The 27,582-nt window shown below is 50.0% G+C and overlaps 1 protein-coding gene across 5 annotated transcripts; it reads left to right on the plus strand.

The window, feature by feature from the left end:
- The first annotated feature begins 7 nt into the window (after positions 1-7).
- On the plus strand, positions 8-26,789 carry CHST13 (carbohydrate sulfotransferase 13). 5 transcript variants are annotated; one of them, XM_090148228.1, is made up of 4 exons: positions 1,801-1,881; positions 13,114-13,287; positions 20,173-20,255; positions 22,731-26,787. In XM_090148228.1, exons 2-4 carry the CDS (start codon positions 13,272-13,274, stop codon positions 23,574-23,576), a joined length of 945 nt encoding a protein of 314 aa, XP_090004354.1. In that variant the 5' UTR covers positions 1,801-1,881; positions 13,114-13,271; the 3' UTR covers positions 23,577-26,787. The 5 variants fall into 5 exon arrangements, with proteins under 5 accessions (XP_090004355.1, XP_031463369.1, XP_090004354.1 ...); XM_090148230.1 differs by lacking the exons at positions 1,801-1,881; positions 13,114-13,287 and adding an exon at positions 2,985-3,122 and having other exon boundaries at positions 22,731-22,941; positions 23,021-26,789; XM_090148229.1 differs by lacking the exons at positions 1,801-1,881; positions 13,114-13,287 and adding an exon at positions 8-157.
- The last annotated feature ends 793 nt before the right edge of the window (positions 26,790-27,582 follow it).

The following is a 27,582-nucleotide window of genomic DNA, read 5'->3' on the forward strand; positions in this document are numbered from 1 at the left end:
GGTGCGTGGATCTGCTGAACCTTAGGCAGTGCATGCTGTCATACCCACAAACTCAGCGGGATTCCCCGGGCTGTGCAGTGCCTTTGGGATCAGTTGCACATTCCCTGCCACGGCTCCCGAAGATCAAGGAGGTTTTTCAAGGCATCAGCATTACGTGGTAAGAACAAGTGGCAAAACTTGCCCATAGATTTTAAAGACTCACCAATCCTCTTATTTTATTATAGGTACTTCTAACTCTCCAGGTACCTTTCCAGAGATATTTAGTTGTAAATTCTACCTTTTATCCAAACTATTTCTGCTGTATTCTATGATTGCATATATTGAGCCTGCAAACAGCTCTTAATGGTGAAAAGAAATCCACCCAACAATTCCCTGCTGCTCTGAACTACAGCTGTTGAAAATTGGTACCAAGTGGGCTTAAACACTCGTGTTTTTTCCCTTTGAAAACCCATGTTCTGCCAATGTAAAACGCTACAGAAGATGGTGGAATAATCTGTGCACTGCTTGAGAAAGCTACTATTTCAGCTGGCTAATATGAGCAGAACTGGCCTTTTCTTGTTGTCAAATGTAACAGAACTGAACTCCCTTGCTTGATCCAAGGCAAAATAGTAGAGGGTCCCTGTTATGACAAGGATGGTTTAGATAAGGCGGTAGAAAGACCACCGCACCATTGTGGGGTCTGCAGAGCCAGAAGGGATGGGTGCCTATCTCTGGGAAACTTTCAGAACAAGCTGTATACACATGTGCTCAAGCAGAGGATGAGCTTTACAAGGTCCTCCTCAGCTGATATTGCACTGATGCCATAAAATTGAGTAACACAGGGCACATTAGAGCCCACAGAAGTTGTGGATGCAGTGTGATGAGATACAGTACTTAGAAAACAGAGAGGAAATTTCCCATCTCTGAGAACTCAGATGCTGGTCTCTGAAGAAAGCCTGTACTGCATCAGTGCAATTCCCTACAGACCTGTTCATGCCCTGGCTGGTGTGATGAGATTTGGGGGCTCTAGCAATATGCATTGGAGCCCAGCCACCAGCAGATGGAGGTCTCATGAGCATGAGGCCAAGGTAAAAGGTTTCCACAGCATTAAACAGCTGAGCACAAAAGCAAGGTTTGCCCTAGAAGGGCTCCTTTTCCTAATAGCCAGAAAACCAGGACCTGGGGAGGAATTCAGCAGATTCCTCAGTTTCCAGCTGAAACTCATTGCTGTTAATTTTCTATTCGTTGTGGTAATCAGACCAAAGCTTGGGGTTAATCTCACTCAGTGGCACCAAGAGCCTGGGAAACAGCAATCATTGGGGAAAAACCTGCTGAGAAGACAGTAATGAGGACAGCTAATGAGCAGGGAGGGAATGGAGCATGCACTGCACCAAAGGAACTGCATCTTTTTGCTGGCCAAAAGCACTCCCTTTTCACCCACAGATCAAATGCATTTCCTCAGCATTAACAAATCATTTTCCTCCATGTGGTGTGATTAGTAACCTTTGGTCATCATTACTGGCTATCAGTGGTGCCCTCACAGTGGTAAATAGTGCTAGCCATGCTCTGACCCCGTGGTGAGAGGCCCTGTGCAAACAGGGAGCAAGAAACCATTGCCAGTCTCTAGCAAATACCTGTTTCTTCCAAGGAAGGCCTTGACCCACCACGTGTGCCATCACCATCAACTGCTTCCAACACAATGCACCTGAAAATGTGTTTGTTCTTTTAATTATGGTATTCAGCATTAGTGAGTGCTGAATGTATCTGCAGCTGAGCCCAAGTAGGTACCCCATGCATCTAAAAGATGTGCTTCCCCTCAGCTGAGCCCTGGGGATCTCACCTGGGATAGAAGCATGGATGGCTTGGGCCACGTAGCTGCAGCACACAGACATCTCTAAGCAGGTCAGTGCCCGGGTTCCAAACAGGGTGCTTTACTTGATTCTCTTTGAAGAGAATGAATAGCTAGGGTGAAGCTTGGCTGCTTCACATTGGTGTTGTTTCTGAGGGGGATGTTTATTGACTTTGGTCCTCTGGGAACCCTTAGCCAGGTTTTCCAGCGTTCAATACCACGAGATGTGAATGTGAAAAACAGAGTGTACCTCCTAGCTCCTGAAAGGCAATGGGAAGGGGTTCCCGCTGCACAGAGCTGTGCCGTCCCACCGTACAGCCCACCGTGTGTCCCCTTGTGCTCCGCTCATTCCTTCATACAACGAACTCCTCCTCCTGGCTTAGCCCTACACCAGAGCAGAACAAAGCCTGCCACGTGCGTTCTTTGTCATTCCCCGCGGCTCCTCCTTGAGCTGTCCTCCCTCTTATAGCCTTTAGGGGATGGAAGGAATCATCAAGTGTTGGCAGTGGGAACCCCACGCTCAGCCTGCGTTTCCAGGCTGGCCTCTGCGCAGGTCCTCTGCAGAGGGGGTTCAGCAGCACTGCTGCTGTTTTAGAAGCTCAGAGCTCATTTTGCCGGCAGGTACAGAGCCGGGAGGTCAGGAGATGCAGTACGAGACCTGTACGCTCTTACCTTCTAGAAACATGCAGAGATAAGGAGAAAATTAGGAGAAAATCCCTCTCCTACATAACTTTATTGCTTGGGTTAGCACTGCTCGGGTGCATTGCTGCTTTTAGTTGAAGCCTGCAGGATCTTAAACAAAACAAAAAGTATGTTTTAAGGCCACGTAACTTTCCGATGCTTACGAAGCGCGGAACGTGCTGAGAAAAGCCATCAGCAAACTCCCGAGCCTCGCCAGCACATCAGTAACTCCTTCCTGCCCGGCGCGGAGCCGCAGAGCCACGAGGCAGCGGGGCGGGCGGCGCGTTCCCGAAGCCCGGCTCTCCGCTCTGCGGGGCCGCATGGGGCTGCCTGCGGGGCGCAGGGGGGCGACGTTCCCCTTTCCGCGGCGGGGCCGCTCGGCTGTCACTTCCTGCCGGCGGCGGCGGGGCGAGGCGGCCGCGGGCGCGGAGCGGGGCGGGGCGCGGGGCCGGCGGGGGCTCGGCGGGCCCGGGCCGCGGGGCGCTGGGCTGCGCGGCGCCGCGGAGCCGCGGCGGAGGGATGCGGAGGAGCCGGGCCCCGCGGCTGGCGCTGGCCGCCTGCTTCGGCTCGTTCCTGCTGGGCGTCTTCTACTTCCAGAGCAGCCTCAACCCAGGTGGGTCCCAAACTTGGACGTTGCGGGGAAGTGCGCGGTTCGTTTTAAAGCGCTCCGCTGTCTCGGCGTGGGAGCCGTGCAGGGGTTGGGGCAGAGCTGCTGCGCTCCGCAGGCGCCCCTTTCGCAGCCGCCAGCAGTGCTGGATTCTCGAGCTCAGCGCGCGCTCCTGGAGGTATCTTCCACGCTGGGAAGTGATTGAGTGATTCAGAGCTGAGATACAGAGTGCCTTGTGCTGGAAGGGCCGTGTGTTTCCCTGGCTGCTTTCTGCTCTTTTGGCGAAATGAGCTCCTCTGTTGGTTTTTAACAGTGCGCTCATGTTTTCTGATTACAGCAGCCATCCATCAGTGGGGCCTTTAAAGTTACATCTTGAAATGCAGGAGGGAGGTTTGACCGAGATGTTCGTGGGATTGTATCAGTTTCATAAATCTCCCTTTTAAAGGGGCTGCTCCATCACTTTAATGTGTTTTTCCCTAAAAATGAGAAGTTGTTTGCTGGATAAGATGGAAGAGGAGTTGAGTTTCAGCGAGCGTTTGTTGTTTCTAGAATAGCTGATGAGATTTATCAAATGAATTCAGTGATCCCAGAGGACCGCGCTCAGTATTTCATTCCTTGGTAACTTTTTAAAAGGAGACAATCTGTGCTGTCTCACTCTAATATTGGGAGCGTTCGGTAAGAAAGTGAAGCACTCAATCAGCTCTCATCCCCACGGCTCCGAACAGAGAGGGGACTGTGCTTTACGTTGCATTCATTGCCCGGTATTTGGCTGGAAAATGTGGCTCTTTGAGGATTCCGGTTTTCAAAAGACTTCTGCGTCAGCAGAACTTGCTGTGCTCGCTCAACTCTTAGTGCTTTGCATGATCTCAGAGTTCCCATCCCTGGTTGGAGCAGACCAGGTGGCAGAAGGTGCAGTGGCACCTCCTGATGGGTTCGGAGTTCTTCTGTCTGCTACGGGCCAAGCGTTGTGTTTGGAGGTACTGTGGGTGGCCATGGCACTGAGGGTTCCAAACTGGTGCATACCAGCAGTGTCTGACACTCCTGCAGTGCTGTTAGTGAGGGTGCTGAGCACCATCTGCAGACTTGGGAGCCCCTTGAGTTTCCCAGAGAGCTGAATTTAAAGGGATATTTGTGTTCTCTAAAATCTGCTTATTTTCTAACCTCTCTGCTGCCTCCCACTACCTGGCCTTCATTTCTATGCCACTTCTGTCCTTTGTTATTTTTCAGATTATGGTATTTTCTCTCTTTAGTTCAGTGAGAAATTGGCACTAGCAGAGGAGGGGTCATTCTCAAATGCTGAAAAGACGCAAGTTGGAAATTGCTGCATTTCCTTTTGGCTCAAGGGAACGCTAACTGAGGCAATTCACCTGAATGTTAGGAGTTACTAGTTACAGTAATAAGTAAACAATTTGCAGGCAAAAATGTCATCTCTAAAGTGATGGTTGCCTTGAGGCTCTTTGGAGTTCTAGTTGCCTGGTGTCGTTTGGTTTCTATATAATAATGAAGAAAAATGCTGGAAAACGCAACACTGCTTTGAGTTCTGCTCTGGAGCAATCAGTTTCTTTTCTCCATCCTTTGCAGGATTCAGCAGGTTGCTTTCCTGGCTCACCTGCAGTCCGTTACATTCAGTGTAGTGCATTAATCCTTGCTATCCTTGTGTATGGAGATTGACCCGTCCCGCGACCAGGACAAGGTGTGCGATGTGGGGAGCAAAGCTAAGAGAAACCTTTAAATCTGAGAAGGGCTCTTTTCAGGGAGCAGGAATTAACTCCTCCGTTGGCACTTCTCATTCCATCCGTGCCGTTGTGTGCATGGAGAGGTTTGCACTGAATCGGCTGTGCTGAAAGAAGGCTTGCTTGTTCTGCCCCAGGAGCACCCACCCATCAGCGTGTGCTGAAATAACTTTGCTCCCACAGCCACAGAGCTTGTTATTTTGGGGCAAGGGGGCACTTGTGCTGAATGCAGTAGCAGTCCCTGCTGTCCCTGCTGCTGGAGGCAGCACGTGGTCTGTCGATGCTTCCTTTGGGTCAGCGATGAGCAGACTCACAGATATGACCAAGGGCAGAATATCTGCACCAAAAGAAGGGATTAAGGTGGTGCTGAGTCTGGTGTGAGGTGGAATTTGCAAACACAGCTGCAATGGATGTCATGGGGTTTGACCAGAGCATCCACAGGTCCTGCTGCACCTGGGCCTCGTGCAGTCCCAGCATGGAGCAGTGTAGTCCCTTGGAGGGGCTTGGTGTGCTGGTGGAGCATGGCCATCCAGGAGACCCCACCAGGCCTAAGAACCATTTCTCTTCCGAGCTTTTGCTGTCTTCTTCAGGGACAGCACAGCACATTGCACTTTTTCTGCTTAGGGAAGGGGTAGTGTGCCCTGGGGATCTCTGACCATTGTTCTCATCTGACCCTGGTTGCGGCATGTCTAGACTGGTGTGGTGGTAAATGCTGGAGGCTGCTGATCCTTGTCTGCATCAAAGGGTTGGCCACTGCTGGTCTCAGGAATTGTGCTGATTTTAACAGCAGCTTGGCATGACAGTGCTGGTATGGATGCTGGGTAGAGAAATATGGGGAAAAAAAGATGCGGGGGAAGTGAGTGGCATATGGAAAGGTCCTGCAGTCAGCTCTGTCCTCAGCTCCTGCAGTCCTCAGTTAATTGTGCAGTGCTGCCGTACCAGGGGTAGATCTTCTGGGAAAACTGTGAGTGGGCAAATTGTACTGACATCCAAAGGCTGCCAGCCTAGCAGTCTCCTGAGCAGTTACTAAGCAGCTTCTCCATTCCAAAATAATGTTTCCTGATGTGAGCTGGTTGATGTGAAGCATTTTACACAACCTTTATCGTCTCGAGGCTTCCATCTCCTCTAACTGGCGTTCCTTCAGAAATTAAGTCCTCTTGTAGCTCAGGGAACAGTCCTAGGAGTGCTTGGAAGAAGGGTAACTTAAGTGCCTGAGGCAAGGAGGGAAGATAAGGTTGATCAGTCTGAGCCCAGAAACCCTTCACAAAAGTACCAGCCCTCCTGTTCTTACCCAGTCCTTGCTCTGCTAAGTCTGTGCCTTCTGCATGTTGGAGGTGATGGGTGAGATTATTCTTTTACATCATTGTCTCAAAGCTTGCTGAGGACACAGATGAACAAGTCCTGGGCAGGGGTTGAGAAATCCTTTGTCTGGAGAACTCTGATGGACAAGTCCTGGGCAAGGGTTGTGAAATGCATTGTCTGAGGGGCACACATGGACAAGGCCAGGGGCAACGAGAGAGAGATAAGCTGCAGCTTAACGGCAGTGAAACGGTCTTTTGTGTGGGCTTATCTCAAGGAAGATGGCCATCTCAGGAGGTACTCACATGACTCTTGCTCAAGCACCCGGGGATGTCCCGTAGTCAGAAAGAGAAGGATAAAATGGGGACCTACAATCAAAAATTGGTACGTGAGGTTTTCTGGCAACAGATTCCTCGTGAAGAAGAGGAGGTTTCTGCCATGAAGAAGCCTCACGACCTGCCCTCTCCCCCTCCCGGACTTGCTCTGTGCTCTACCATGATGCTGAAGAAGAACAAAGGTGTCTGCCATCAGATTCCTCACTATGGAATTCCTGCATGCTGACGGACTCTCCTGGACCCGCTACCTGAGTCCTGCTGCTTCCTCCCGGGTTGGCTCTGTGACTGCCTCCTGCTGCCTGCTTGCTGCCCAAGGCCGGCCACGCTGCTGCTCTCCCCCCCTGCTGCTTCTGCCTCGGACCTTCGAAACGTTGTGCAGCTGACCGCTGCTGGATCCTGGTGGTGACTATCCCCGCTTTACGTGATTCTTGCTTCTTTCCTATCTCTTCTATCGCCCTCCTTCCCTTCCCCATCTCCGTGATTAGGGAGGATTGGACTAACTGGTTGGACTAACATGTGAACCGTTGTTTCTTAATCTCAGGCCGGGTATACGGATATTAAAAGAAGCTCATCTCCCCCCCTATGAATTGGAGCGAGACAATGGGGAACACAGCAGACAGACTTTGCAAAGCAGCAGCCTGTGGGGTAGGGATACTCCTCTTCTACTGTTCTAGCTTCTCCCAGTGCTAAATCACCATCTCCAGTAATAAAGAAGGAAAAACACTCCAGCTCTAAATGCTGCTTTCTCTTCTCTGGTTCTATCCAGCTGCAGAATCCAGCTGTTGTTCCTTTTGTCTTTTTCGCAGCACTTGCTTATCGCTGACTGCTGCGCTCATTCTTTCACATCCTGCCGTCAGCATGAGCTGTGGGATTTCCATGGGGCTTTGCAGGTCACAGTTAGTCTCTGAGCTGACTCCTTATGAGAACCAGAACCAGGACTGTAGTAGCACCAGGGCCATGACACCACCCCAGCTGTTAGATGAGGAACTGGAAAGGTCTGGGAGCTGAGAAGCAGCAGAGCCCCATCAGATCTGCTCCTCTGCACCAACACGTTGGGTTTTCTCTGGGTACTGACAGAGCAAAGCCCTCTTCTCTGTTTCAGGTGTTGCAGATGCCACTCCACCAGTCCAAAGAAGGAGGACTGGGGCATTACAGTGGTGGCAGTGCCAGAAGCCACACCACCATCACATGGCACAAGTGACTCAGGCTTTGTGACCTCTGCAGATCTGGCCTTTCAAGTTCTCTGAGCTGTGCATCCATGGTCAGCAGTTGCTCTTTTGAGCTGTCAGGCAGCTCTGTCCTTGTGCCTACAGATTTGTCCCTCCGGGGCACAGATTGCTGGTGATTTGCAGAGGTCCTGCTGGGTGCTGATCCCTGAGCTTGCATGTGCACCTAGCCTGAACGGAGTCATGTAGATATCAGCAGATCTTCTCAAACCAGGGATTTACTGTTGTTTTTATATATATATATATATATATATATATATATATATATATATATTTTTTTTTAGAACAAGAAAGAGCCTATTTTAGACCTCAGTTCCTCCCCACTGTTTAGAGATATTTTCAGGCTGAAATTCGGCACAACCAAAGCTGAGGGCAGGTCCCACTGACCCAGCAGGCGCAGAGCCCTTGAGATAAGCAGGGCTGTGGAACTGAAGAAGCCCCTTGAGATCATATTGCTTTTTCTGCTGTGTTTTGTTTTGTTTGCTTTTGTCATGGGGCGCTTCTGCTGGGCTCAGGTTGCTGTCAAGTCCAGGGGGCAGCTGCTGCCCTGGCAGCTGGCACAGACCCAGCGCTCAAAGTGCACTGCGTGTGGCTGCAGCGCGTTGGGCAACGTGGGCTGGATGGTCCCCAGGGCTGCCATGCTGGGAGATGTGAAATGCCATCGCCGTGACCCCTCGTGGTGGAACAGTCAGCTCGATGCAGTGCTGAAAGCAGAGCGGTAATGAAGCCCATCTGTTCCTGAGGGCCAGGCCTTGAATGAGGAATGCTTTTTCTTGTCTTTCTTGGCTCTCTACAGTTTCCTGAGAATCTCTGATATGTGTAAGAGGTTTGGGAGGGAGAAAAAGGGGGCTCGGTATGCTGGGAGTTAACTCTGTGCATGCAGGAGAGATTCACATCTCGGTGACTCTTTGCTGCTCTGCATCCCACAGTCTCCTGGCCCCACTGCTGCTCCCTGGGAGCACTCTGCACCTGTGCTTTCCTCTTTGTTCCCACTACCAAGGACCCAAATTTATACTGCAAAAAGGGCTCTGAGGTGCTGGGAACTGTTAGGTGCTGGATTTTCATTCTTGGTGGCTGCTTCCCACCAGCATCTGAATAGAGAGCACGACAAGGCCTCTGTCTTAATCCCAGTGCAAACACAGCTGCCTTTCCTAGGACTTGCTAGAAGCCAGCAAACTACAAAGGCATTAGGTGCTCAGCTCCCATTACTCTCCCTCAGAACTGAGTTTTACTCCCCAAATACCTCCATGGGGCCAAGCCAGGGGTGTTTCACATCCAGGCTTTAAGGCACAGCTGGGCAAATGCCCAAATCTTCCCTTGTTAAAAGGCAGTTAAAGGCTGTTAGATATCTGCGAGAGAGAGAGAACATCTCATCTTCCCTACCTGGGAAGCCAGAATTAAAGCCTGACATGGGCAATGCTGGGTATAAAGAGTGGCTCCATATCCCTGGGAGCCAAACTCCTCTTCATGCATGTTTTTCCTGGTGACCCCCGAATGTAGGAGGTAGCATGGCAGCACATGCTTTAGTTTTGTTCCTCTCAGTTTTAATGAGCCAGGGAGCAGATCTAATGCTGTGTTTATTGTGTTGGAAGGAGAGCGTGATGCTCGGAGAGCACGCAGCCTGTGTTAGAACAGGGAAGGGAAGGGGAGCCAAAGGACACGCTGTGAGAATTGGCTTTGTGTGATTCGAGCCCTGTGCAGAAGCGATGCCCAACCTTCCCTGATGCCAAAAACTTTGCAGGAGGTGGCATGGTGTCTTTCAGCAGCCATTGAGTTCATCCCCAAACCAAGGAAGCCTTGTAGCCAGATGAACCTGCTCCCATACCATCCAACAGCCTCAGTATTTCTGCTCCCCTCTGACTGGGCTGACCCTCCAGACCCTGCATTGCCCTGAAGAGTGCTTTCCAAAGCTGGTGCTGTTTGAACCCCGCAGACAGGACAGTGATTGCAAAAAGAACAAACACACCACGCTGCCTTATGCAGACACGCAGCAGATACCAGCATCTGTATGCCAGTTTGCTGGGGGACTGGTCAGTGCTGGGGAAACAACTCTCTCATGTAGGTTTTATTTTTATCAGGCCTCTTGCAGCAGCCCTTCCTGGGGCAGCTTCCTGAAGATTCCTGCCTGAGAGCCTTCTCTGAGCTATAAGGTGTGGAAGTGGGGAATAGCTGCAGCTGGGCAAGGGGACAAGTAGGTTGTGCTGTCTGATCCTGCTTTCCTCATCAAGCCCCAGAGCTTTTCATGTTTGGCTAAGATAAAATGGTTGTAAAGTTTTGGGCAGGGTCTGATGGGAATTTGGCTGGGAAGGGCCAGGAGTTGGTATTTCCTGGGAATAGAAAGCAATTTTTCACCCTGCAAAAGGTAGGAAGGTCTCTCATCCTGCAGGAAGTCTGATACGCTGGGGGCAGCAGCTACATCTGCAGTGAAGGTGGCTTGTTACCTTTTCCCCACACAGGAAGGCATTGGCCGCACAACCCACATCCTTTAACAGCTCTGTGCTGAGGTAGAAGTCACCATTCAGTATCAGTATCTAAGATGGCTCAGGGCCTGTTTTTGAGGAGGTGAATGAGGGGTTCAGTGTCTGCAGTCCTTCCCCATGCAGTGGAAAGAGCTTCCTACCCCTGCAGCTCTGCAGCCATTCCCACCAGCATGGAGAGCCCAGCTGGCTCCTTCAGATCCCACTTGCCTTCCTCTTCCCCCTGCTTTCCTACTGCTTTGTGAGTTAGCATCCCCAACGCACTGAGGCTGCAGGGCAGAAATGTTCTCAGTGTTCCTGTGGTGCTGATGGCCATCACCAAGTCCTATGTGTTGCCACCTTGTGGAGCTGTTTCTGCAGCTGGGAGATGCTGCAGGCCGCCCTGTCCCTGAAATGGATGTCATGCTGGAATGGTTGTGTTATGGGACCATATACATCAGCCATGTGCACGAGCCATGGCTGAGCATGGGTGCTGGTATCTGTGCTCGTTTTCATAGTGGAACTTAATTTGCTGAGAGTCACTTGGAGCATCATCCAGCTGGACTTGATGCTGCTTTCTCCCCAGAATGTCCCATTTGATGGTGGCTCAGCTCCAGCTGAGTCTCAGCCCCTTGGGCAGCTCCTGGCAGCTCTCTCATGATGCATGTGCATGGAGATGTGCTGAAAATCTGGGAGCTGCACATGATGTCCATAGGTCCCATCCCATTCCGTGTCCTACAGAGGGACAGCCCAGCCACAAGTCCTCTTGTCACCACGTTGCTCACAGCTTATCCTTCTCTGGGGAAGTGCTGCTTGACAAGCATCTCCTGGCTATTCTCCCAGTCCTTCTGCAGAGGGACATCGTCCAGGGCTGGGGCTGTCCCATGGAGCTGCTCATGGGGCAGCTCCCTCATTTCTGAGTGGAGATTTGCAGACTCATTGCTGATGTGAAACCTGATCCAGCCTTGCTCTGCGCCAGATGTTGCTCTACTGTTGTGAATTGCTGACCTCTGGGGAAGGAGGGCAATGTTGACATGAGGTTCAAAGGTGCTGTTTGTTTGAAGCTGCTGGATGTGGGTATCTCTGGGGCTCAGAGCACTTCCTTCAAGGCAGGGACCTGGGAAATTAGCACAAACTAATTGGAGATCAGAAGCTCCTCAGCAGTTCCCCATCCCTGATCATGTCATGGTTCTTTACAAGTGTGTGGCTCTGCCCTTCCCCTGGCCCTGGGGAGTGGATTTGCACGATCATGTTTCTCTTTAGCATGGGAAGGTGGCAAGTTGCATCCTGCAAACATCTGCAGAGCTGGGCCGTTCCTTTTGGCTGGGCTACTGTGGTAGTGTATTCGCAGCTGGGTCCTTTCCAAGTTTACTCCTGGCAGCACTGAACAGATTGATTTCCCTTTAGCTTAATAGGGCCGGCACATGCAGGCACTGTGAGGCTGAAGGAAGGCTGGCCTGGCTTGGGGGTGGGGGGAGCTTTGCTTCAGTTGCCTATGAATAGCTGCTGCTGGGTGGATGCTGGTGCAAGAATCCTGTTGGTCTCCCCACAAAAAGAAAGAGATGTCTCCAGAACACCCATTTGCAAGGTTTGCCTGGCAGTGGGTAGGCAGATCCTCCAGCCTCTCAGACAGGTTGCTGCCAGTGCTGATGGACCAGTTGTGTCTCAGTGCTGCAGTGATGCTGGAAATGTTGCATCCTTTCCTGGCTCTTTGGTTGCCTCAGGCAATGCCCACATCTAAAAGCAGCAGAGGTAGGCGCAGGGAGCTTCTTATCACAGAAGTTCTACCCAGGAGATGCCTCTCCCTGGCCTTCAGCAGCCTGTAATGTGCTCCTCTCCTGCTCTGTGAACTTATGCATCTCTTCTGCATGTGCATCTTTCTCCATACCTTGTGGCAGTGACTTTCACAGTTCCGTGTGCCACCGTCATTTCAAATGGCACTCGCAGGACACAGGCACTGAGCAGAGCAGTGGCCGTGTCCAAGATGCTGCCATGGAAGCATTTGCTGAGTGTGCATTTTTTCCGATATCTGCTCATAGATCTTTTCATCAATTCCAGATGCACAGAGCTGACAGGCCGTGTTGAAACACATTCAGCAGGAAAGCTGCTGAGCCATGTGACCTTAGAGGGCTGCATTATTTTTCCTTGTGTGCATATCAGAAACCTGTGTGCAGAGGGCACAAACCATGTCTGCCCAAACCAGACCAATCTGCAGGCAGGTTTTGAGCAAGTCCAGCCTGGCCCTGGACACCCTGCACCCTATGCCCTGCACGTTGTGGCAGGGATCTGTCTCTGCCTTGGCACTGCCAACATGTGCCTTGCTGCTCTGATTCCTGCTGAGCAGTGGTCTGGAAAAGGGCTTTATTGACAAGGAATGGCAAAGCTGGCAGTTTGGGCTTGCATCAGACATGCACACAGCAAGCTGGGGCCAGGAGACAAGCAGGCATAATGAATGGGGAAGGGAAACTGCTCTTGGAAAGCTTCTAGCTCGGCGTGTAGGAGAAGTTAACCATTTGAAACAAGGCAGTTGCATGGTACTTCTGCACAAAGGCCATGTTCCTCCTGGATGCTGATAATTTTGTGTTTCCTATCAAGATGTCAGTTGCATTCCTTGTAATAGCAGAGAGCTAGGCATGTTGCCCCGGGAAGTCCACCCCCTGCTTCAAATGCCTGCAATCCTCCTGTTGCACCTGGCTGACATCTGCCTCGGCCTGCTGCCAGGTGACCTCCTGTAGCCACCAAGGAGACACATGGTTTGGGAGGGACCTCTGATCAGGACAGAGTGTCCAGACCAGCCACTGTTGGCTCTGGTCCTGCTCTGAGCCCTGCTGATGACACTGCAGCATTTGGCAGGTTACTTGAAGCAGCTGGATTGTTTCTTTTCCTCTCTGCATGATCTATTGTGAGCTAATCCTATAGCTATCACCTTTTTTCTTTTACTTGATTAGCATTTCTCTGGCTGCTCCTTGACTCAAGTTGGCTAAATTGGAATAAGGAAGCCTTCCTTGAAGATCATAGCTTGAGACATCCCTGTCTCCAAGAGAAGAGAGCCACGCAGCCAAGTGCCAGTTATGCCAGCTCCAGTCCCTGGGTGCAGCTGGTGAACATGGTGATGGTCCAAGGTGAGAAATGGAGGAAAAGTGCTTTCAGAAACAATGAGGGAAAAGGAATATGTGCAGGAGAGCAGAGATCAAGGGAGGAAAGCACTTCTGATGAAGGACAGAGGTGATGAGGGATGCTCACCAGGAGGCTGTGAGGAGACACGTGCTTCTCTCTCCTTGGCACAGGGCAGTGCCTCCCATATTGAGGTTGCTACTGTGTTTTGGAGATTGAGCTGAGGCATTTTCCTATCAAAGTCAACATGTCTGCATGGAGCTGGCTCCAGACAGAGCAAACTGATGTTTGGTGGCACTTAGTGCTGGTGGCAGTTTGCCCGTGAGCACCGGGACCCAGACAGCGGAGGGCTGCTGCAGACATCTGGGATCACAGGCACAGGTTGGGGCAGGTGTGTGTGGGGTTAGGGCCCATGTCAGCTCTCTGGGGCCCTGTGATTCCACCCCAGATGTTCTCCTCGCTGCTGCTGCTGGCAGGCTCGGCACTTCCCTGTCTGGCTGGAACAGGAGCAGGACGTGTGCTCACCACCACGCCTGGCTCTTCCCATCCCTTTCCACAGAGCATCATATAAGGCCTTCCTCCATGTCCTGAGTTAACATTGCCTGGAGGTGACACCTCTCTTGTCCCTGGACAGATGCCTTCCAGTAGCAGGTCTCATCCCTAGAACAGTGAGTGATTTTTCCTATTGAAGGCGGTGCTGTCTGTCGAATTATCCCATGTAAAATGCTTGACAGTGTGTTTCTTGGCTGGAGGGAGGCTGTCATTAGTGCCAGGGAAATGCCAGCTCCCAGCTGGGGCTGCAGTAGTAAATCCTGGAGACTAGAGCTGGCTGGACTGCTCCTAGCACCTCCTTCCATCTTCTTACCATAGGAAGACGAGGAAGGAGAGTAATAGGGCTGCTAGGACTTCTGTCACCCAACCTCACTGCTGCAGCTCATTGTGCTGGTTGTATATGAGGTGTTGTTCTCTGTGTGAACCTTCTCACATGCACATCCCCTATCATCCTGCTCCATGTTGCCTCTGAGCTACTTTTGTTTGTGGTTTTCCCCTCAGCTGTGTGGATAGCCTCCTTGCAAGGAGTCTCCCTGCAACCCCCATGCAGTTTCTAAGCACTGGGAGGTGAGGGGTATGGGGGTTAATTATTTGGCTTGTCTGTTTAAAAAGGACTAGGAGGAATGGTAGGAAGTGTGTAGTGCTGGAAAAAGATTAGCTAAGCTTTCAAACATCCCTCTGCTGCTGGGACTCTGTTCTATCTGATCCAGCCATGTTCAGGTCATTCGGTTTAATTTCTGCTGAACAAAACAGCTTTAAGTCAGGACCAGATGAACCTCTGCTTGGGGTGTCTTCAGAGCTCCTCCCACAGAAAGTGGTCTCAGGAGGGCTGTCCTTGCTGACATGGCTCTAGCAGCCATTATGTGCAATGGAGAGCCCATCTTTGGCTTGAGTTTGTTGTGTTGGAGTGCCTGCATTTGGCTTTTGGGATTACAGCAGGGTGCACATTTGGGGCAGAGGATGATGATGCTCGTGTTGGTGTGTGGAGAGGTATGCTGCCAGGCACTGTGGCAGCTTGAAAATAGAGCCAAGGTTGTATGGCCTGAAACCAGGGCACCTGGAGGCAGTCCCTGAGCCTGAGAGCTGTAAGGTGATGGTGGTGGTTTCAGACAAACCATTGGACCCATGCTCAGTGCCTGCAGGTTGTGGTATAGCTGGGGACATGGAGGGATGTCATTAGACCACAGTGTTGACCTTCTCTTTTCACTTCTAGCTCCTCAACCAAGGAGGTTGGGTCTGAATTGACAACACTGAAGGGTGCATTTGAGCAAATCAAACACGCGGCTCGGTTAGACTTCTTTTCCTTCCTTGTCTAGTGTTTTAATTCAGTCTCTGTTGTCTGTACCTCCAGCTTTTTAGATGCAGAAGTCTGATTGGATTCAGCCTCTTTGCTGAAGCAAAAATACCGTGTTCTAAAACTTTCCTGTAAGAATGACAATTGGAATGGTTTAGATTTTCATTCCCAGAGGTGTTCCCTTAACTCTGAAGGTGGATAAGGATATCAGCACCAGAACTGCTGCGCTTTGCAGCTGAATGCAGCAAGTACAAAAGCAAAGAAAGGGGCATTCCCATGGTCTTTGTCTCCATTGAACAGTGGTCACTGCTTTCAGGGTCATCATCTTGGTAGGTCTGGAGTTATATTTGGGATTTTGGTGTTTGCGATCACATTTATTTAAAAAAAAAAAAAATCCCAACAATCATCCTTTGTTCTTAGGTGGAAATTGAGCAAATGTTTTCTCCATCAGTGCAAGCCCAAGTATAAAAGCCAGAGCTTCCTAGAACTAAGCTTATTTCCAACCAGCTCTGTTGGCTCCAGTAGCTCTGCTCCTTCCAGCCAAGGCCATTCACACAGACTGTGGGCCACTGCCCAGGTCTCAGTGGCTGCTCCCACATGCGATCTTTTGGCCTCAATGCTCTGGTCCATCCTCAAATGGTCGAGGTGTCCAGCCAGGTTGCATGTCTCAGGCTTTGCTATCAGACTGGGAGGGAAAACTGAGCTCAGACTGCTGGATTTCTGTGGATAACAAGCTCTGTTTTCACTTTCTCTTTTTTAATTTTTTCCTCTTGGATGCTAAAACCGAAAATTGGACCGATTCATCAGTCAGTGACTGCAGCTAGGGTTTGGCTTTGAATGAAGCAGTCTCAGTATCCTCTCTTAAATCAGGTGGTGGGGTCCTTCTCTGTGTCTCCTGGGTGCAGCCACTCGAATAGCAAGAAGCCCATCTCCAAGGAGCAGAGCTGTGTTGTGTTGGCTGGTCGCATATCGTGTTGGGTACCACTGAGGAATCAAAAACAGCAAAGCCTGGAGAAGCTCACTGCTGCAGCCACCTGCAGCCATAGAGACCCAGGCCCTAAATTCTGGCTCTTCCAGTAGCCTGTGCCATGACTTTAAGCAAGTGCTTCTAAGCTGGTCTCTTGAAACTGCAGATCTCTGGATGTTGTTTCCCCGTTTTACGAAAAGGACTGCCCATGTCTTTCTCACTCCCCCGTGGGGAGCTGCAGGCTGTAATTAACATGCAGACCCATCATTTTGGGTGACCAGGCATTACGATTATCTTTTCTCCTTTTTTAGGTTTTGTGCAGACACAACAGGAAGTGAATCTGCTGCTGTGCGGTGGAGCGAGGCAGTAGCAGTGGGGTCAGGAGTAACTCTTTAACTCTTAGGGTGCACATTCACCTGCCAGCAGATGCTTGCTCTTCTGGGCTGGACACCTCCATTTTGGATTGGATACCACAAGTGGACCATTGGACTCTTTGTAGCTCAAGGACCCAGCCTTCCAAATCCCTGAAGACTCACCCTAGAAGGAACTGGGATTCTTTGCAGCTGGAATCTCACCCATCTCGGGTTTCCAAACCTCCCCTTAATTGTGCAATTTGGCTCTGGAGTGAGTGCCCCATCCCTGAAGCACGTTCCATTCCCCCTAGCTGGAACGTCCCATCCCAGCCTGAGGAAAGCCTGCTCACCTCACTGCCCTTTTCCGTGCTCTGGAGCTGCCATGGGCCACCAAGGGCAGAGCTGTCGGTGTTACAAGTGAAGGCTGCTATGCTGTGGATAATGACCTTCGTGCTTTTTCTTTTTTTGCTCCTATGGTAAATACCTCACTTGATGTCTTCCAGGGCACCGTTTGCCTTTTCTATCACTGTTGCATTGGCAACTGATAGCTCTGAACTAATGCATCTGGGACCTGCTGCCACTTCCAGCAGCAAAGTAGCAGAAACTGCTAAATTTCAGCACTGCAAAATTAAATTCTGCTTTATTTCTCGCTTCCCTGGTCCAGGACAAAGCTTCTATTTCCCTGCTTGGTGTTTCAGTCTTTCCCTGCCATGGCAGGCTTTCTCAGTGCTTTGTCTGTCATTGGTATCATTCTGTTTTTATGCCAAGCCTGTTCCTGGAGTATTGATCCCAGAGGTGATCTAGGAGATGTTATGCTTGAAATTCACCTCCTGCCCAGCATTTCCCCTTCAAGCATTGCTTGCCTTCCAGCTGCTTGTATCCCTTACAGTTCCCCTTTTCAACTTCTTCTCTGTTTAGAAGTACGTATTTCCTGTGGCGTGCTGTATCTCATGCTGTATGTATATCTGGTGACTATCTGCCACGTATGCTCAATCTGCAGAAACTGCTTATGTTATTGATACTTTAGGTTGCATGGATATGAGCTGCACTCAGTGACGCCAGGCTGCATTTTATTCCCCTTTCCAGTTCTGCACCCCCATATTTAATCGTTTTCTTTCCATCAGACTCTTTCCTTTAGCCTTGGTAATGCTGATGTCACACTGATGGGCTTGTCACTGCCTGAATCCTGTCTCCCAGCCACAATCTTAAATTCAGGCACTGGATTTGCTGCTGTAGACACTGAGAACTTCCCTCCGTAATTAAGAGTCTCTGCAGCCAAAAGAGCGAATTCCTTCCCTAGTGCTTCCAGAAGGCTGGGATGGGCACGATCCAGTTTCTGCTCAGCTCACACATGACTGCCTGTCTTCATAATCAGCTAGTACACCTAAATAGTCACAGCTTTCAAATCCATTCCTTTTTCCAAAGAAAACTGGCAAGTCATATAAAGCCCAGATCCTGCTGTGTTATTGATGTCACACCACTGCAAGAGAATGGCTTTGGTTTTGATGGGCTAGCACAAAAATCTGGGCTGTAGGGGAAAGAGAGAGGGAGAGTGTTGTCTTTCCAAGCTTCAAAGGGAAGACTAGAAGTACAGGAGGCTCCAAAATGAGCTCCTTTTCAGCCTCTTCTCATTCCGTGATTTCTAATCAGTGTTACTGCTTTAGCATGGGATTTGATGTTCTGTCCCTGCTACCCTCTTGCTTCATACTTTGAAGCTGCAAAGGACAAATGTAGTACTTCCTTCTGCCTGTCTCAGTGAAAAGCATTTTGGATTCAGATGAGGGATGTATACTGTCTTTGTACACAAATGGTGATCCAGTGGTTGCTGGGGATTGATGTTTTGTCCCCTTTAGAAATGGGATATGCTTTGGCTAACTGACATCTCTGCTTACGGATGCAATTACAGCAGTGCTAAATTTCTGTGGATTACCAATGCGTGTGGTGGAATCCAGGATCCTCAGTAACAAGCTATGAAGTCAGGAGGACAGCCAGCATGCAGAGATCTTGGCAGCTCCCTTGTGATGGAAGATCCTGCTGTACTCAGGGCTCCAGTGCCAAAATGCAGCACAAACCATTAATATGCTCTGATGATACTCCCTCCTAGACACTGTCATATATATCAGTATTCCTTGGCCTTCCCAAACTGCTTGGAGTTCCAGGAGCATCCCAGGGATGGGTAACAGATGGTACAGGGATGAGGAGACTCTATTTCCATGAACTGCCTCTTGCTGTCCAGGCTGCATCCCAGACCTAATGGAAGAGACAGGCACAGATGAAGACAAGCCTTTCCCCTGCGTGTTCGGTTTCCTCTCCAGCTGTGCAGCTCAGCCTGCTGTAGATCACTGGGGCTCAGTTTTCTTAAGGAGGGCTGTTGCCTGCTTGGGCTGAGTGGTATAGGGACAGAATGGGGAGAGACCTCATTATGGGATTAGATGACAAGGCGGTCAGAGTGGGTAAGAGATGTTTTGTGTTCAAACTGGGATTTTGAGCTGGGTGAGGAGCACAAGCCCACACTGCTCTGAGTCACGCTGGTGTGAGCTATGTAGCAGCTTCAGGTCACCCTGGGCTTATGTCCCTTGTCAGAAAAGTTTTGGATGATGCACGAGGTAACCTTGAAAACAAATGCTTCCACATTGCCTTGCTAAGGATAGGAGCAGCGCATGCAGTGCCCACACTGTTAACTCTAACCCACTTGAGTTCAGTGCTCTTTGCTCACAGCTGGGAGACGCAGGCAGCAAGTTCAATCCCATTCCTTTCAACTTGCAGGAAGCTGAGCTGGAAAATATGAAATAGGATCTGCTGGGTTCAGTGCCCCCAGCCCAGGCTGTGAGTGTTGGGTTCTCCGCTTGTATCTCGTTAGCACTGAGGCCATTTCCCCCTCCTGTGGGGTAACTGGTACAAGGCAGTGAGGAAGGAACAGCTCCTCACTGAGTCATGTTGTGACCCATGGTGCCACAAGAAGCATTCTTTCCCATGTAAAACGTGCTGGTGATGAAATCGTGTGAGTTCAGCCAGGCATTTCCCCTAATTACAGCCTGAAGGAGTGATGCTGACACTGGGTGGCTTTGTGCTTTGGAGCAGTTTTCATGTAGGCAAAATGTGAGCATGTGGGAAACGAGATAGAATTTGGAAGCAAAAAGCCTCGGTGTTAGAAACTTTCATGTTAACAGAAACGGTGTGAGTGATGCCTGGCTCTGCCTGTAGGTTCCTACGTGGACATGGATCCCACTGTTCTCAGATGCTCTTAACAAGCTGTTCTCTTTCTATATGGCCTTTGATGTGTTTAAAGGATGTCTGGATCTTTTGCACCCTAACTGTATGTTTTATTGAAAAAATAAGGGGGAGGAACAACCATTATTTTCATTGAAAGTCCCACACTACTGAAATTTTGTGCTGGTGGCTGTGGCTTTTAATTATTTCATATAAATCAGTCATTTCTTTTTACTAAAGCCCAGTGAAGAGTTTACAGTCTACTTGACGTGTTGATAGCATTTGAGAACAGGTGAAAGGTAGAAATGACAATGGAAAAACACCATCTATGGTGGGGAGAAAAAACCCATCTCCCTCCACAGCTGAGCATCTTTCCCTAGAACCACTTGGGGTCACCTCTCTTTGGGGGACATCACCACATCTCCATGTGGCCCCTATCACCAGTTTGGGCATCACCAGATAGGCTGAGGGAGGCAGCCCCCAACCCCTCTGATTTTTGTTTTCTCTCCCTTTGCAGCTGCAGAAGACGGGGCTATGAGGACAGCCTGGCAGGGGAAGGCCGGTCGCAGCCCACTCCAGGCCCTGTATGAGAGCGATCAGGTGAGGGGATGGGGTGAAGAAGTTGGGATGAACCTTTCTTTCACCCCTCCAAAATGTGTGGCACCAGTCAGCCCAGTGTCCCACACCAGAACGTCTAGCGGTGTCCAGAAGAAAGGACCACACTTCTGATATAGTCTTTGTGGGTTCCTTCCAAGGATCTCTATGCGTGCACATATACATTCATAAATACATATATATATAAAGCTGCTGTTGGCCATGAAGCATTTATAATCCTGGGTCGTTTCAGTTCTCTCTATCATCTTGCCTGTGCCCACTGAGATATGGGGCCTTGGTAGGTCCCTGCCCACGTGGGACTCTGTTGCAGCCAGGGCCAGATCCCTCCCCATGCTTGGCGCTGGTGTTCCAAACTAGGGTGGTGCTTTCATGTCTGTAAGCAGCTGAATTACATTTGCTTTGGGAAAAATGGCTAATGTGGACTTCCTTAGCCATGATGCCTGCATACCCTAATTCTGCTGGAATGTCCTGGTGTTGTTTCCTTATAAGTGATGCTTAATTTCTCTGGCTTTTAGAAGGAAAGGAAATGAAGGGAGCAATTTTACTCTGAAATAACTGACAGACATGCACTTATTCCAGTGGGCAGCTCTTGAAAAGTAGTCGCATTTATTTGTTGCCATGCCTGCAGACAGTGTCTGTCTGTCTTTCTGTCTGTCTTTCCATTCCTATAGTTTTGAATTATGTGAGTGCAGGGAAAAACACCTGAAAAAAACCACACTGTTAAAATGCTTGGGGTTTTTTTTAGCACTTTCAAGAAGTGTTTCCAATCTAAAAAAATGGAGGGCAGCCTCCAAACAAAACCTAGCAAGAGAAATTTCTACCAGAAAGTTTGGCTCAGTAGCATGGTGTGCCATGAAAGCACCTCTTCATGTATGATCACCACCTTCTTAGATTCAACGTTCCTCATATTCAGATTGCCAACAATGTCAACATCTCTTGGTAGCACGTGGGATGTGTTGGCTTTGCAGGAGGAGGTTTTTGCCCAGGTGTTAGTCCCTCCTCGAAGGTGAGGACTGCTGAATCCTGTGTGGTGTGAGCAGTTTGTTTGAGCATCCCACCTCCCCATTGCTGCCTCTCTCATGTTCTGGTGGCCACCCAAAACCCCCATCCAGACCTCCAGTGAGAAGAGAGGGTGCGGCTGAAGCTTGGCACAGAGCATCCTTTGGCATGCGTAAGCCATGCCAGCCACCTGCAGCAAGGATGCAGGGATTGAGGAGGTGGCCTGCTCTTACCCTTCATCTTGTGTTGGATGCCAGAGAGACCCACAGGCTGCAGGGACAACTATGGAACTATTTGTTTCCAGCTAGACTATCTGCATGGCCTAAAGTGGAAGCCGCTGTTGTCTTGCGACACAGGGGTCATTGCACTGCACTGGAGCAACAGCTCTGTGGGGTCAGAAATGGAGGGTAAAACCGTTAGCATCTGTGGACAAAATGAGGCTTTTGGGAGGTTCCTGACCTTGGCGCTGAGTGTGAAATCTGCCAGTCTCAGTGAGGAGAAGGCAGAGGGAGCAGGCAGCAGGAGGAGGGGACTTTCCCCTTCTGAGTTCCTTGAAATGGTTTCGTTCCCCAGATGCGACAGTGTCATTCTGGAGTTTCTGATGAAAAGCAAGACAGGAAAGGTCACATCCCCAGATCAGCTGCAGGGGGATTTCAGCTGGGGTGATTCCAGAGAGGTCACGGCAGCAGCTGCTGGGCCACGGTGCAGGAATCATATGGGAGGAGAGGAGGGGAAGAAGGATGACTTATGGAAATCTCTGAACTGTCTTGCCTTAAGGGAGACCACACCCTGAGCTGAGACACTGGAGTGGCACGTGTGGTGAAGGAAGTCCTTCAAGCAAAGGGGGTCAGGAAGGGTATTCCCACCACCTCCAGTTCTTTGTCTGCACCACAGGGTCTGTGCTGAAGGCTCTTTGCCTCCATCTATCCCTCCCTTGAGGGGTTTTTGTGCATGTCCACACTCATGTGCCGTAGTTCTGCTTTGAGCTGTGGCTCCCAGATTCACAGCAAGCCCACAGGCATTGACACCAGATGGCAGTGCCCCTTCACAGGGAAGTGTGTGGGACCCTGTGCCAGCAAAGGGACTTCATTGTTGTCCCGTGGGGTTTAGGCCATGCATGTCCCCAGTCTGATACAAGGGAAAGAGCTTCAGCCCAGTGCTGAGGTGGCAGTAACAAATACTTTGTGACCCTTTCTGCACTCCTGGTTTTCCCTCACGCCCTTGGCTTGTCTTCTCATCCTGCTCATCAGATTTTTTTTCTTTATTTTGCCCCCAGCAGGTCCAAGCATTAAATACACCAAAGCAAGTTGAGCTCAAAGTGATTTACTGCCTCCAAAAAGCCCACAGAAGGCCCCCTCCAAAAACAAAAAAATACCAGGAAAGGGAAGGTGATGGGAACAGTTGTGTGTAGGTCCTCATAGGCACGGGTGAGCCAGTGACCGTCTCTTTCTTTTTCCACAGTTTGAACAGTCGTCACTGCAGGCAGTTCACCAGCAGCGACGGGAGCTGTTGAGCAACGTCTGCAACCGTTACACCCGCAAGCGGCGGCTGCTGCGGCCGGATGACTTGCGGCACTTGGTGGTGGATGACACGCACGGGCTGCTCTACTGCTACGTGCCCAAAGTGGCTTGCACAAACTGGAAGCGGGTGATGATGGTCCTGACGGGGCAAGGCAAGTACCGCGATCCTCTGGAAATCCCTGCCAACGAGGCCCACGTGTCGTCCAACCTGCACACTCTCTCTGAATACAGCATCCCCGAGATCAACCACCGCCTGCGCAGCTACCTCAAGTTCATCTTTGTGCGGGAGCCATTCGAGCGCCTGGTCTCGGCCTACCGCAACAAGTTCACCCGCAGCTACAACACTGCCTTCCACAAGCGCTACGGGACCAAGATCATCCGGCGGCACCGGCAGGAGCCCAGCGACAAGGCGCTGGAGCGCGGGGATGACGTGCGCTTCGAGGAGTTCGTCTACTACCTGCTGGATCCGCGGACTCAGCGGGAGGAGCCCTTCAACGAGCACTGGGAGCGCGTGCACTCGCTCTGCCACCCCTGTATCGTCCACTACGACGTGGTGGGCAAGTATGAGACCTTGGCCGAAGATGCCAACTACATCCTCCAGCTGGTGGGTGCCGACACGACTGTCAAGTTCCCGTCCTCGTCCAAGACCACCAGAACCACGGACGACATGACGGCCCAGTTCTTCCAGGACATTAGCCCCTTCTACCAAAGAAGACTCTTTAATTTATACAAAATGGACTACTTGCTCTTCAACTACTCCATCCCTTCTTACCTCCGCATCCGATGAGGCAGTTGCTGGGAAGAGAGGTGGGGAGAGCTGCGTACTTCTCATCTTGCCACAACTCCTCTCCTCCCACCCCGTGCTCATCTCTCGGTTCTCCCCATGCCCTCTCCATTACATTGTGTTCTGTGTGCCTCATTCAGGCACAGTTTGGAGGGAGAACACCCCGCAGAACACCGGGGCTGGAGTTTCTCCTTCCCTTTCTCTCCCAGCCCCTGACTTTGGCACTTGTCAGTGGGTACAGGAAGCTACTGCCTTGGAGGGCTTGCCTTGCCTGGAGTTTTTCTTATGACTAAGAGATTCCTCTGTAGATTCAAGTCTTGGGAAGGGTCCTTTTTCTGGCAGGATCCTTTTGGGTGTTTCTCCTCCTCACTGGGCTGTTTGGGGTCAGCCTGGAGAGCAGGATGGAGCTTGTCAGAGATTTACCTAGGACCAGAAATAAAGCAATAATGTAAATTTTTCTTGTTCATTTCAAATTGCTCCCACCTTCTTCCTGCCTTCTCGTCCCTCCATCCTGGCTTCCTGAGCCATCTCCATTGCTGTGGAGGGCAGCGACGTAAGCTGCATTTTGTTCTGACAGAGCCTGGAGGGCTTTTTGTTCCTCTTCTTCCATGTGCTCTCAGCTGGGATGCAAAGTGCTGTGAATGGGGAGAAAGAAGCAGATGTGCAGCTAGTATGAGTGACAGAGATAGAGCGATTTCTCCTGAACGACAGCAGCAGAACCATCGATCTGTGCGTATGTGCATCTGGATTTCTTGTCAAGTCCAATAAATCCAGGTTCAGTTTTTTTGTTTTTTCTTAATTATGTAAAAACAGGTATTGATTGTTTTGCAAAGCCATATATCCAGAACAGGTGCAGGTACACCCACTTGGCACGAAGGGATGGAGGAAGAGCGTCCTGCAGAGAAGGTGATGTTGCATTGGGAAGGCTGGAGGGGGGGAGAGAGAGAGAGAGAGTGTGTGTGTGTGAGAGAGAGAGAGAGAGAGAGAGAAAGATTATTTATGTATGTGCATCAGAAAAAAATAGAGAATTAAAAATGGGGACAGAGACACCTAGAGGAAAATTCCCCTTTGCTTGACTGGCTTTGGACAATTCACTCCTTGAAGAAGAAACAGGAGGAGGGGGAAATAAAAAAGAAAATGACAAACCCGGTCCTGGGGTTTTAAGTTCAAACCAGTCCTAGGAGCTTTATTTTTTTAAATCCATATTTAAGAACTTTTTCTGTTCAGCCCTGGCTAGGTGGCTGCCTTAGTAAATAAACGCAGCGGTAATAGAATTTGCTGTAGTGTGTCTGCTGGCCCAGCTGCGAGCACTTGACTTATTAGTGCAATACAATGGAGGTTTTATAAAACCCCAGTGTGCTCAGACTGTTTTAAAAAATAATGTTTTCATCTAACAACTTTCGGCTGTTACATCTTAACCTTTTTTGCTCTCTGATTCTGATCTGAACCTTTCTCCTGACATTCCCCCCTTGGTTATGCGGTTTGGAGAATGGGTTTAGCAAGCATTGAAAAAGAAAAGGAAATAGAATCGTTGGTGATGCTGGCAGCCTGAGTGGTTCTCCTAGAGCTGGAGCTCTTGCAGAAATGACCTTTTTGGAGATGAATCTCAGAGCACAGAAACAGCTGATGGGATGCTGCAAGTGTCAGCATTTGGACTCTGAGTGTATTCCTTCTGTGTTCTCGGGAGTCTTGCAATCCCTGGTAGTGCTGCCTGCTGTTGAAAAGAAATCATAGTTCCAGTCACCACAAGCTCTTGGTCATTTGGGGTCAGTCAGCATCACAAAGGAATGGAGTTTTGGATGGATTTGTGCTCTTGATTACCGTGTTCTGCAGGTGGCTGGTGGCACATTGAGTGGCAGGGACAAATAAAGCCTCGCTCCTGTGGGTGTGCATGCTGCTGGCTGGGAGAGCTCTGCTGTGACAGCAGGGAGCCAGCAGCCAGGCTTTGTCCATGTGATGGTGACTGGTGCTGGCTGGGGTGTTCCTTCCCTCTGCATCGTGTCCCCAGCATCCCCAGCAAGTCCCTGCCTTGTCCAGTAGGGCCGCGGCCTACCTGTTGCATTCTGTGATATGCTGTCTTTGGGCCTGTGTGTTCGGATATACCTACTTTGGGGCTTATCCTGCAGTTAAAATCCAGTGCATTTAGGTAACGGCCTTCCTTATGCCTAAACATCACTCCCCAAAGCACAGCATGACAGTGACAGAAAATGGCAGCATGGAGCGGGTGGTGATGGAGCGAGGAGGACACCGTGTGACAGGAGGGGATAACTGCAGGTGTGACGCCTGCAGGAATTTGTGTTGGAATCCAGTTCTCCCAGCGGCTTCTATTTTTAATTATCTGTTCTCCTGCACCCCTTCTTCTTGCCAGATAAGAAATTATCAGGGTGATTGGATGAGAGGTCATGGCCTTAAAGCTGCCCCAGAGCAGGCTCAGGTTGGATATTTGGAACATTTTCTTCTCTGAAAGAGTGGTGATGCAGTGGCACAGGCTGTGCAGGGAGTGCTGGAGTCACCATCCCTGGAGATGTTGCAGAACCACAGAGATGTGGCACTGAGTAATGTGGTCAGTGGGCATGGTGGGGGTGGGTTGGGGTTGAACTCGGTGATTGTAGTGGTCTTTTCCAGCCTTAATGATTCTGTGGTTCTCTACCTCTTCTCAACCTAGGGCTGGGAGCATAATCCTTGGTGTTTCTGCACCAGGGCAGTGATGGGTCAGGGCAGGACGAGCTGTGGACCAAGCTGCCAAGGTCACCCCAGCAGTGGGAGCCCAAGACTAACAGAGTAAATCAAGTGAGCTGTGATAATCACACACGGCTTGGCCTCAGGCAAGGAACAACCTTGCAAACTCTCTTTGAACCCTCCCTTCTGCAACTCCCCCATCAAGTGCCTATTAAAAATTAATAATTAAAACCCAAGAACCATGAAGCAGCATTCAGACCTCTGAGTCACAGCTGAGACAGGGCAGTGGGGTTTGGTGTGAGGCTTTGGGAGCTGCTATGGAGCTCTCAGAGCCCCAGGGATGCAAAAATAAAGAACAGCATAACTTTTCTACATGTTTGTGTGCATGCACACGTATACAGTGTAAATAACAATTCTTTTATAATGTATAATAGAATTATTTCAAATAATTGTAATATTTATATGTTAATACATGGACTATATGTAATAAGTATGTGTATAAAATTTGTTACCAGAATAATTAAATAGCAAACAGGATTGTACTATTCTGTTCATAGCGTGGTTATATTTGTATAGGAGTGCGATGCTTGATTGGTGTGTGTACATGTACTATACAAACACATGTACACAAACAGAAAACCCTTCCCCATAAAAGAGGAGCCTCTTCCCCTGTTGAGCCTTCCTACAGGCCAACAGACTCAAGTTCTACTGAGCAGGAGCTTTCTTTCCCAAGCTCGCTGTGTACCGAAGCTTGGGTTGTTTACCAGCTGGAGGATTAAATAGACTTCCATTGAAGGGAAAAAAAAATATGCAAGTGTTTTCAAGTATGCCCTGGAAGTGGTGTTTCGCTTGAAGGAGGCTTTTCAGACTTGCTTGTGTTTGCTGGCTTGCACTTATCCCTGGTGAGGATGCTGTGTCCTGAAAAAGTAGTTTTTTTCTGGAAAAATACTGTACGAGGATAGAGGCAGTGAGTCGGAGGTAAATCCTCTCTTGCTTTGTCCTCTTAAAGGAATTTGCTTATTTGGGAGCCGTTGAGGAATAAATAAAAATAAAGGTCACTGTCAGCTCAGTTAGGATTCTTAGGAGTGATGGGGAGGCACAGCCCAGCCCAACCCTGGGCACATTGATGACACAGACACAACAGCTGAGATTCTCCTGTTGGTTAGATTAAAGGCAGAAATCACTGCGAAATGGCCGTTCTCTGCCTGAGCTCTGATACCCACGTCTGCTCTGAAGCTGTGTGAATTTCATGGAGCAAAGCAAGACCCCTCCACCCCCCACAGTGAAATAACTCTGGCAAACACCCCAGGTAGCACAAAGCTAGGCAGGG

This window comes from Phasianus colchicus, chromosome 11 (genome assembly GCF_987193195.1).
Source record: "Phasianus colchicus chromosome 11, bPhaCol1.hap1.1, whole genome shotgun sequence".
Classification (NCBI taxonomy): Eukaryota; Metazoa; Chordata; class Aves; order Galliformes; family Phasianidae; genus Phasianus; species Phasianus colchicus.

What these genes read in the sequence shown, in the direction of transcription:
- CHST13 (XM_031607492.2), top strand. Translation starts at nt 3,029, where the DNA reads ATGCGGAGGAGCCGGGCCCCGCGGCTGGCGCTGGCCGCCTGCTTCGGC. An exon ending in CCAGAGCAGCCTCAACCCAG is followed by an intron (nt 3,123 to 20,172) that starts GTGGGTCCCAAA and finishes CTCCCTTTGCAG; the next exon opens with CTGCAGAAGACGGGGCTATG. An exon ending in CCCTGTATGAGAGCGATCAG is followed by an intron (nt 20,256 to 22,730) that starts GTGAGGGGATGG and finishes CTTTTTCCACAG; the next exon opens with TTTGAACAGTCGTCACTGCA.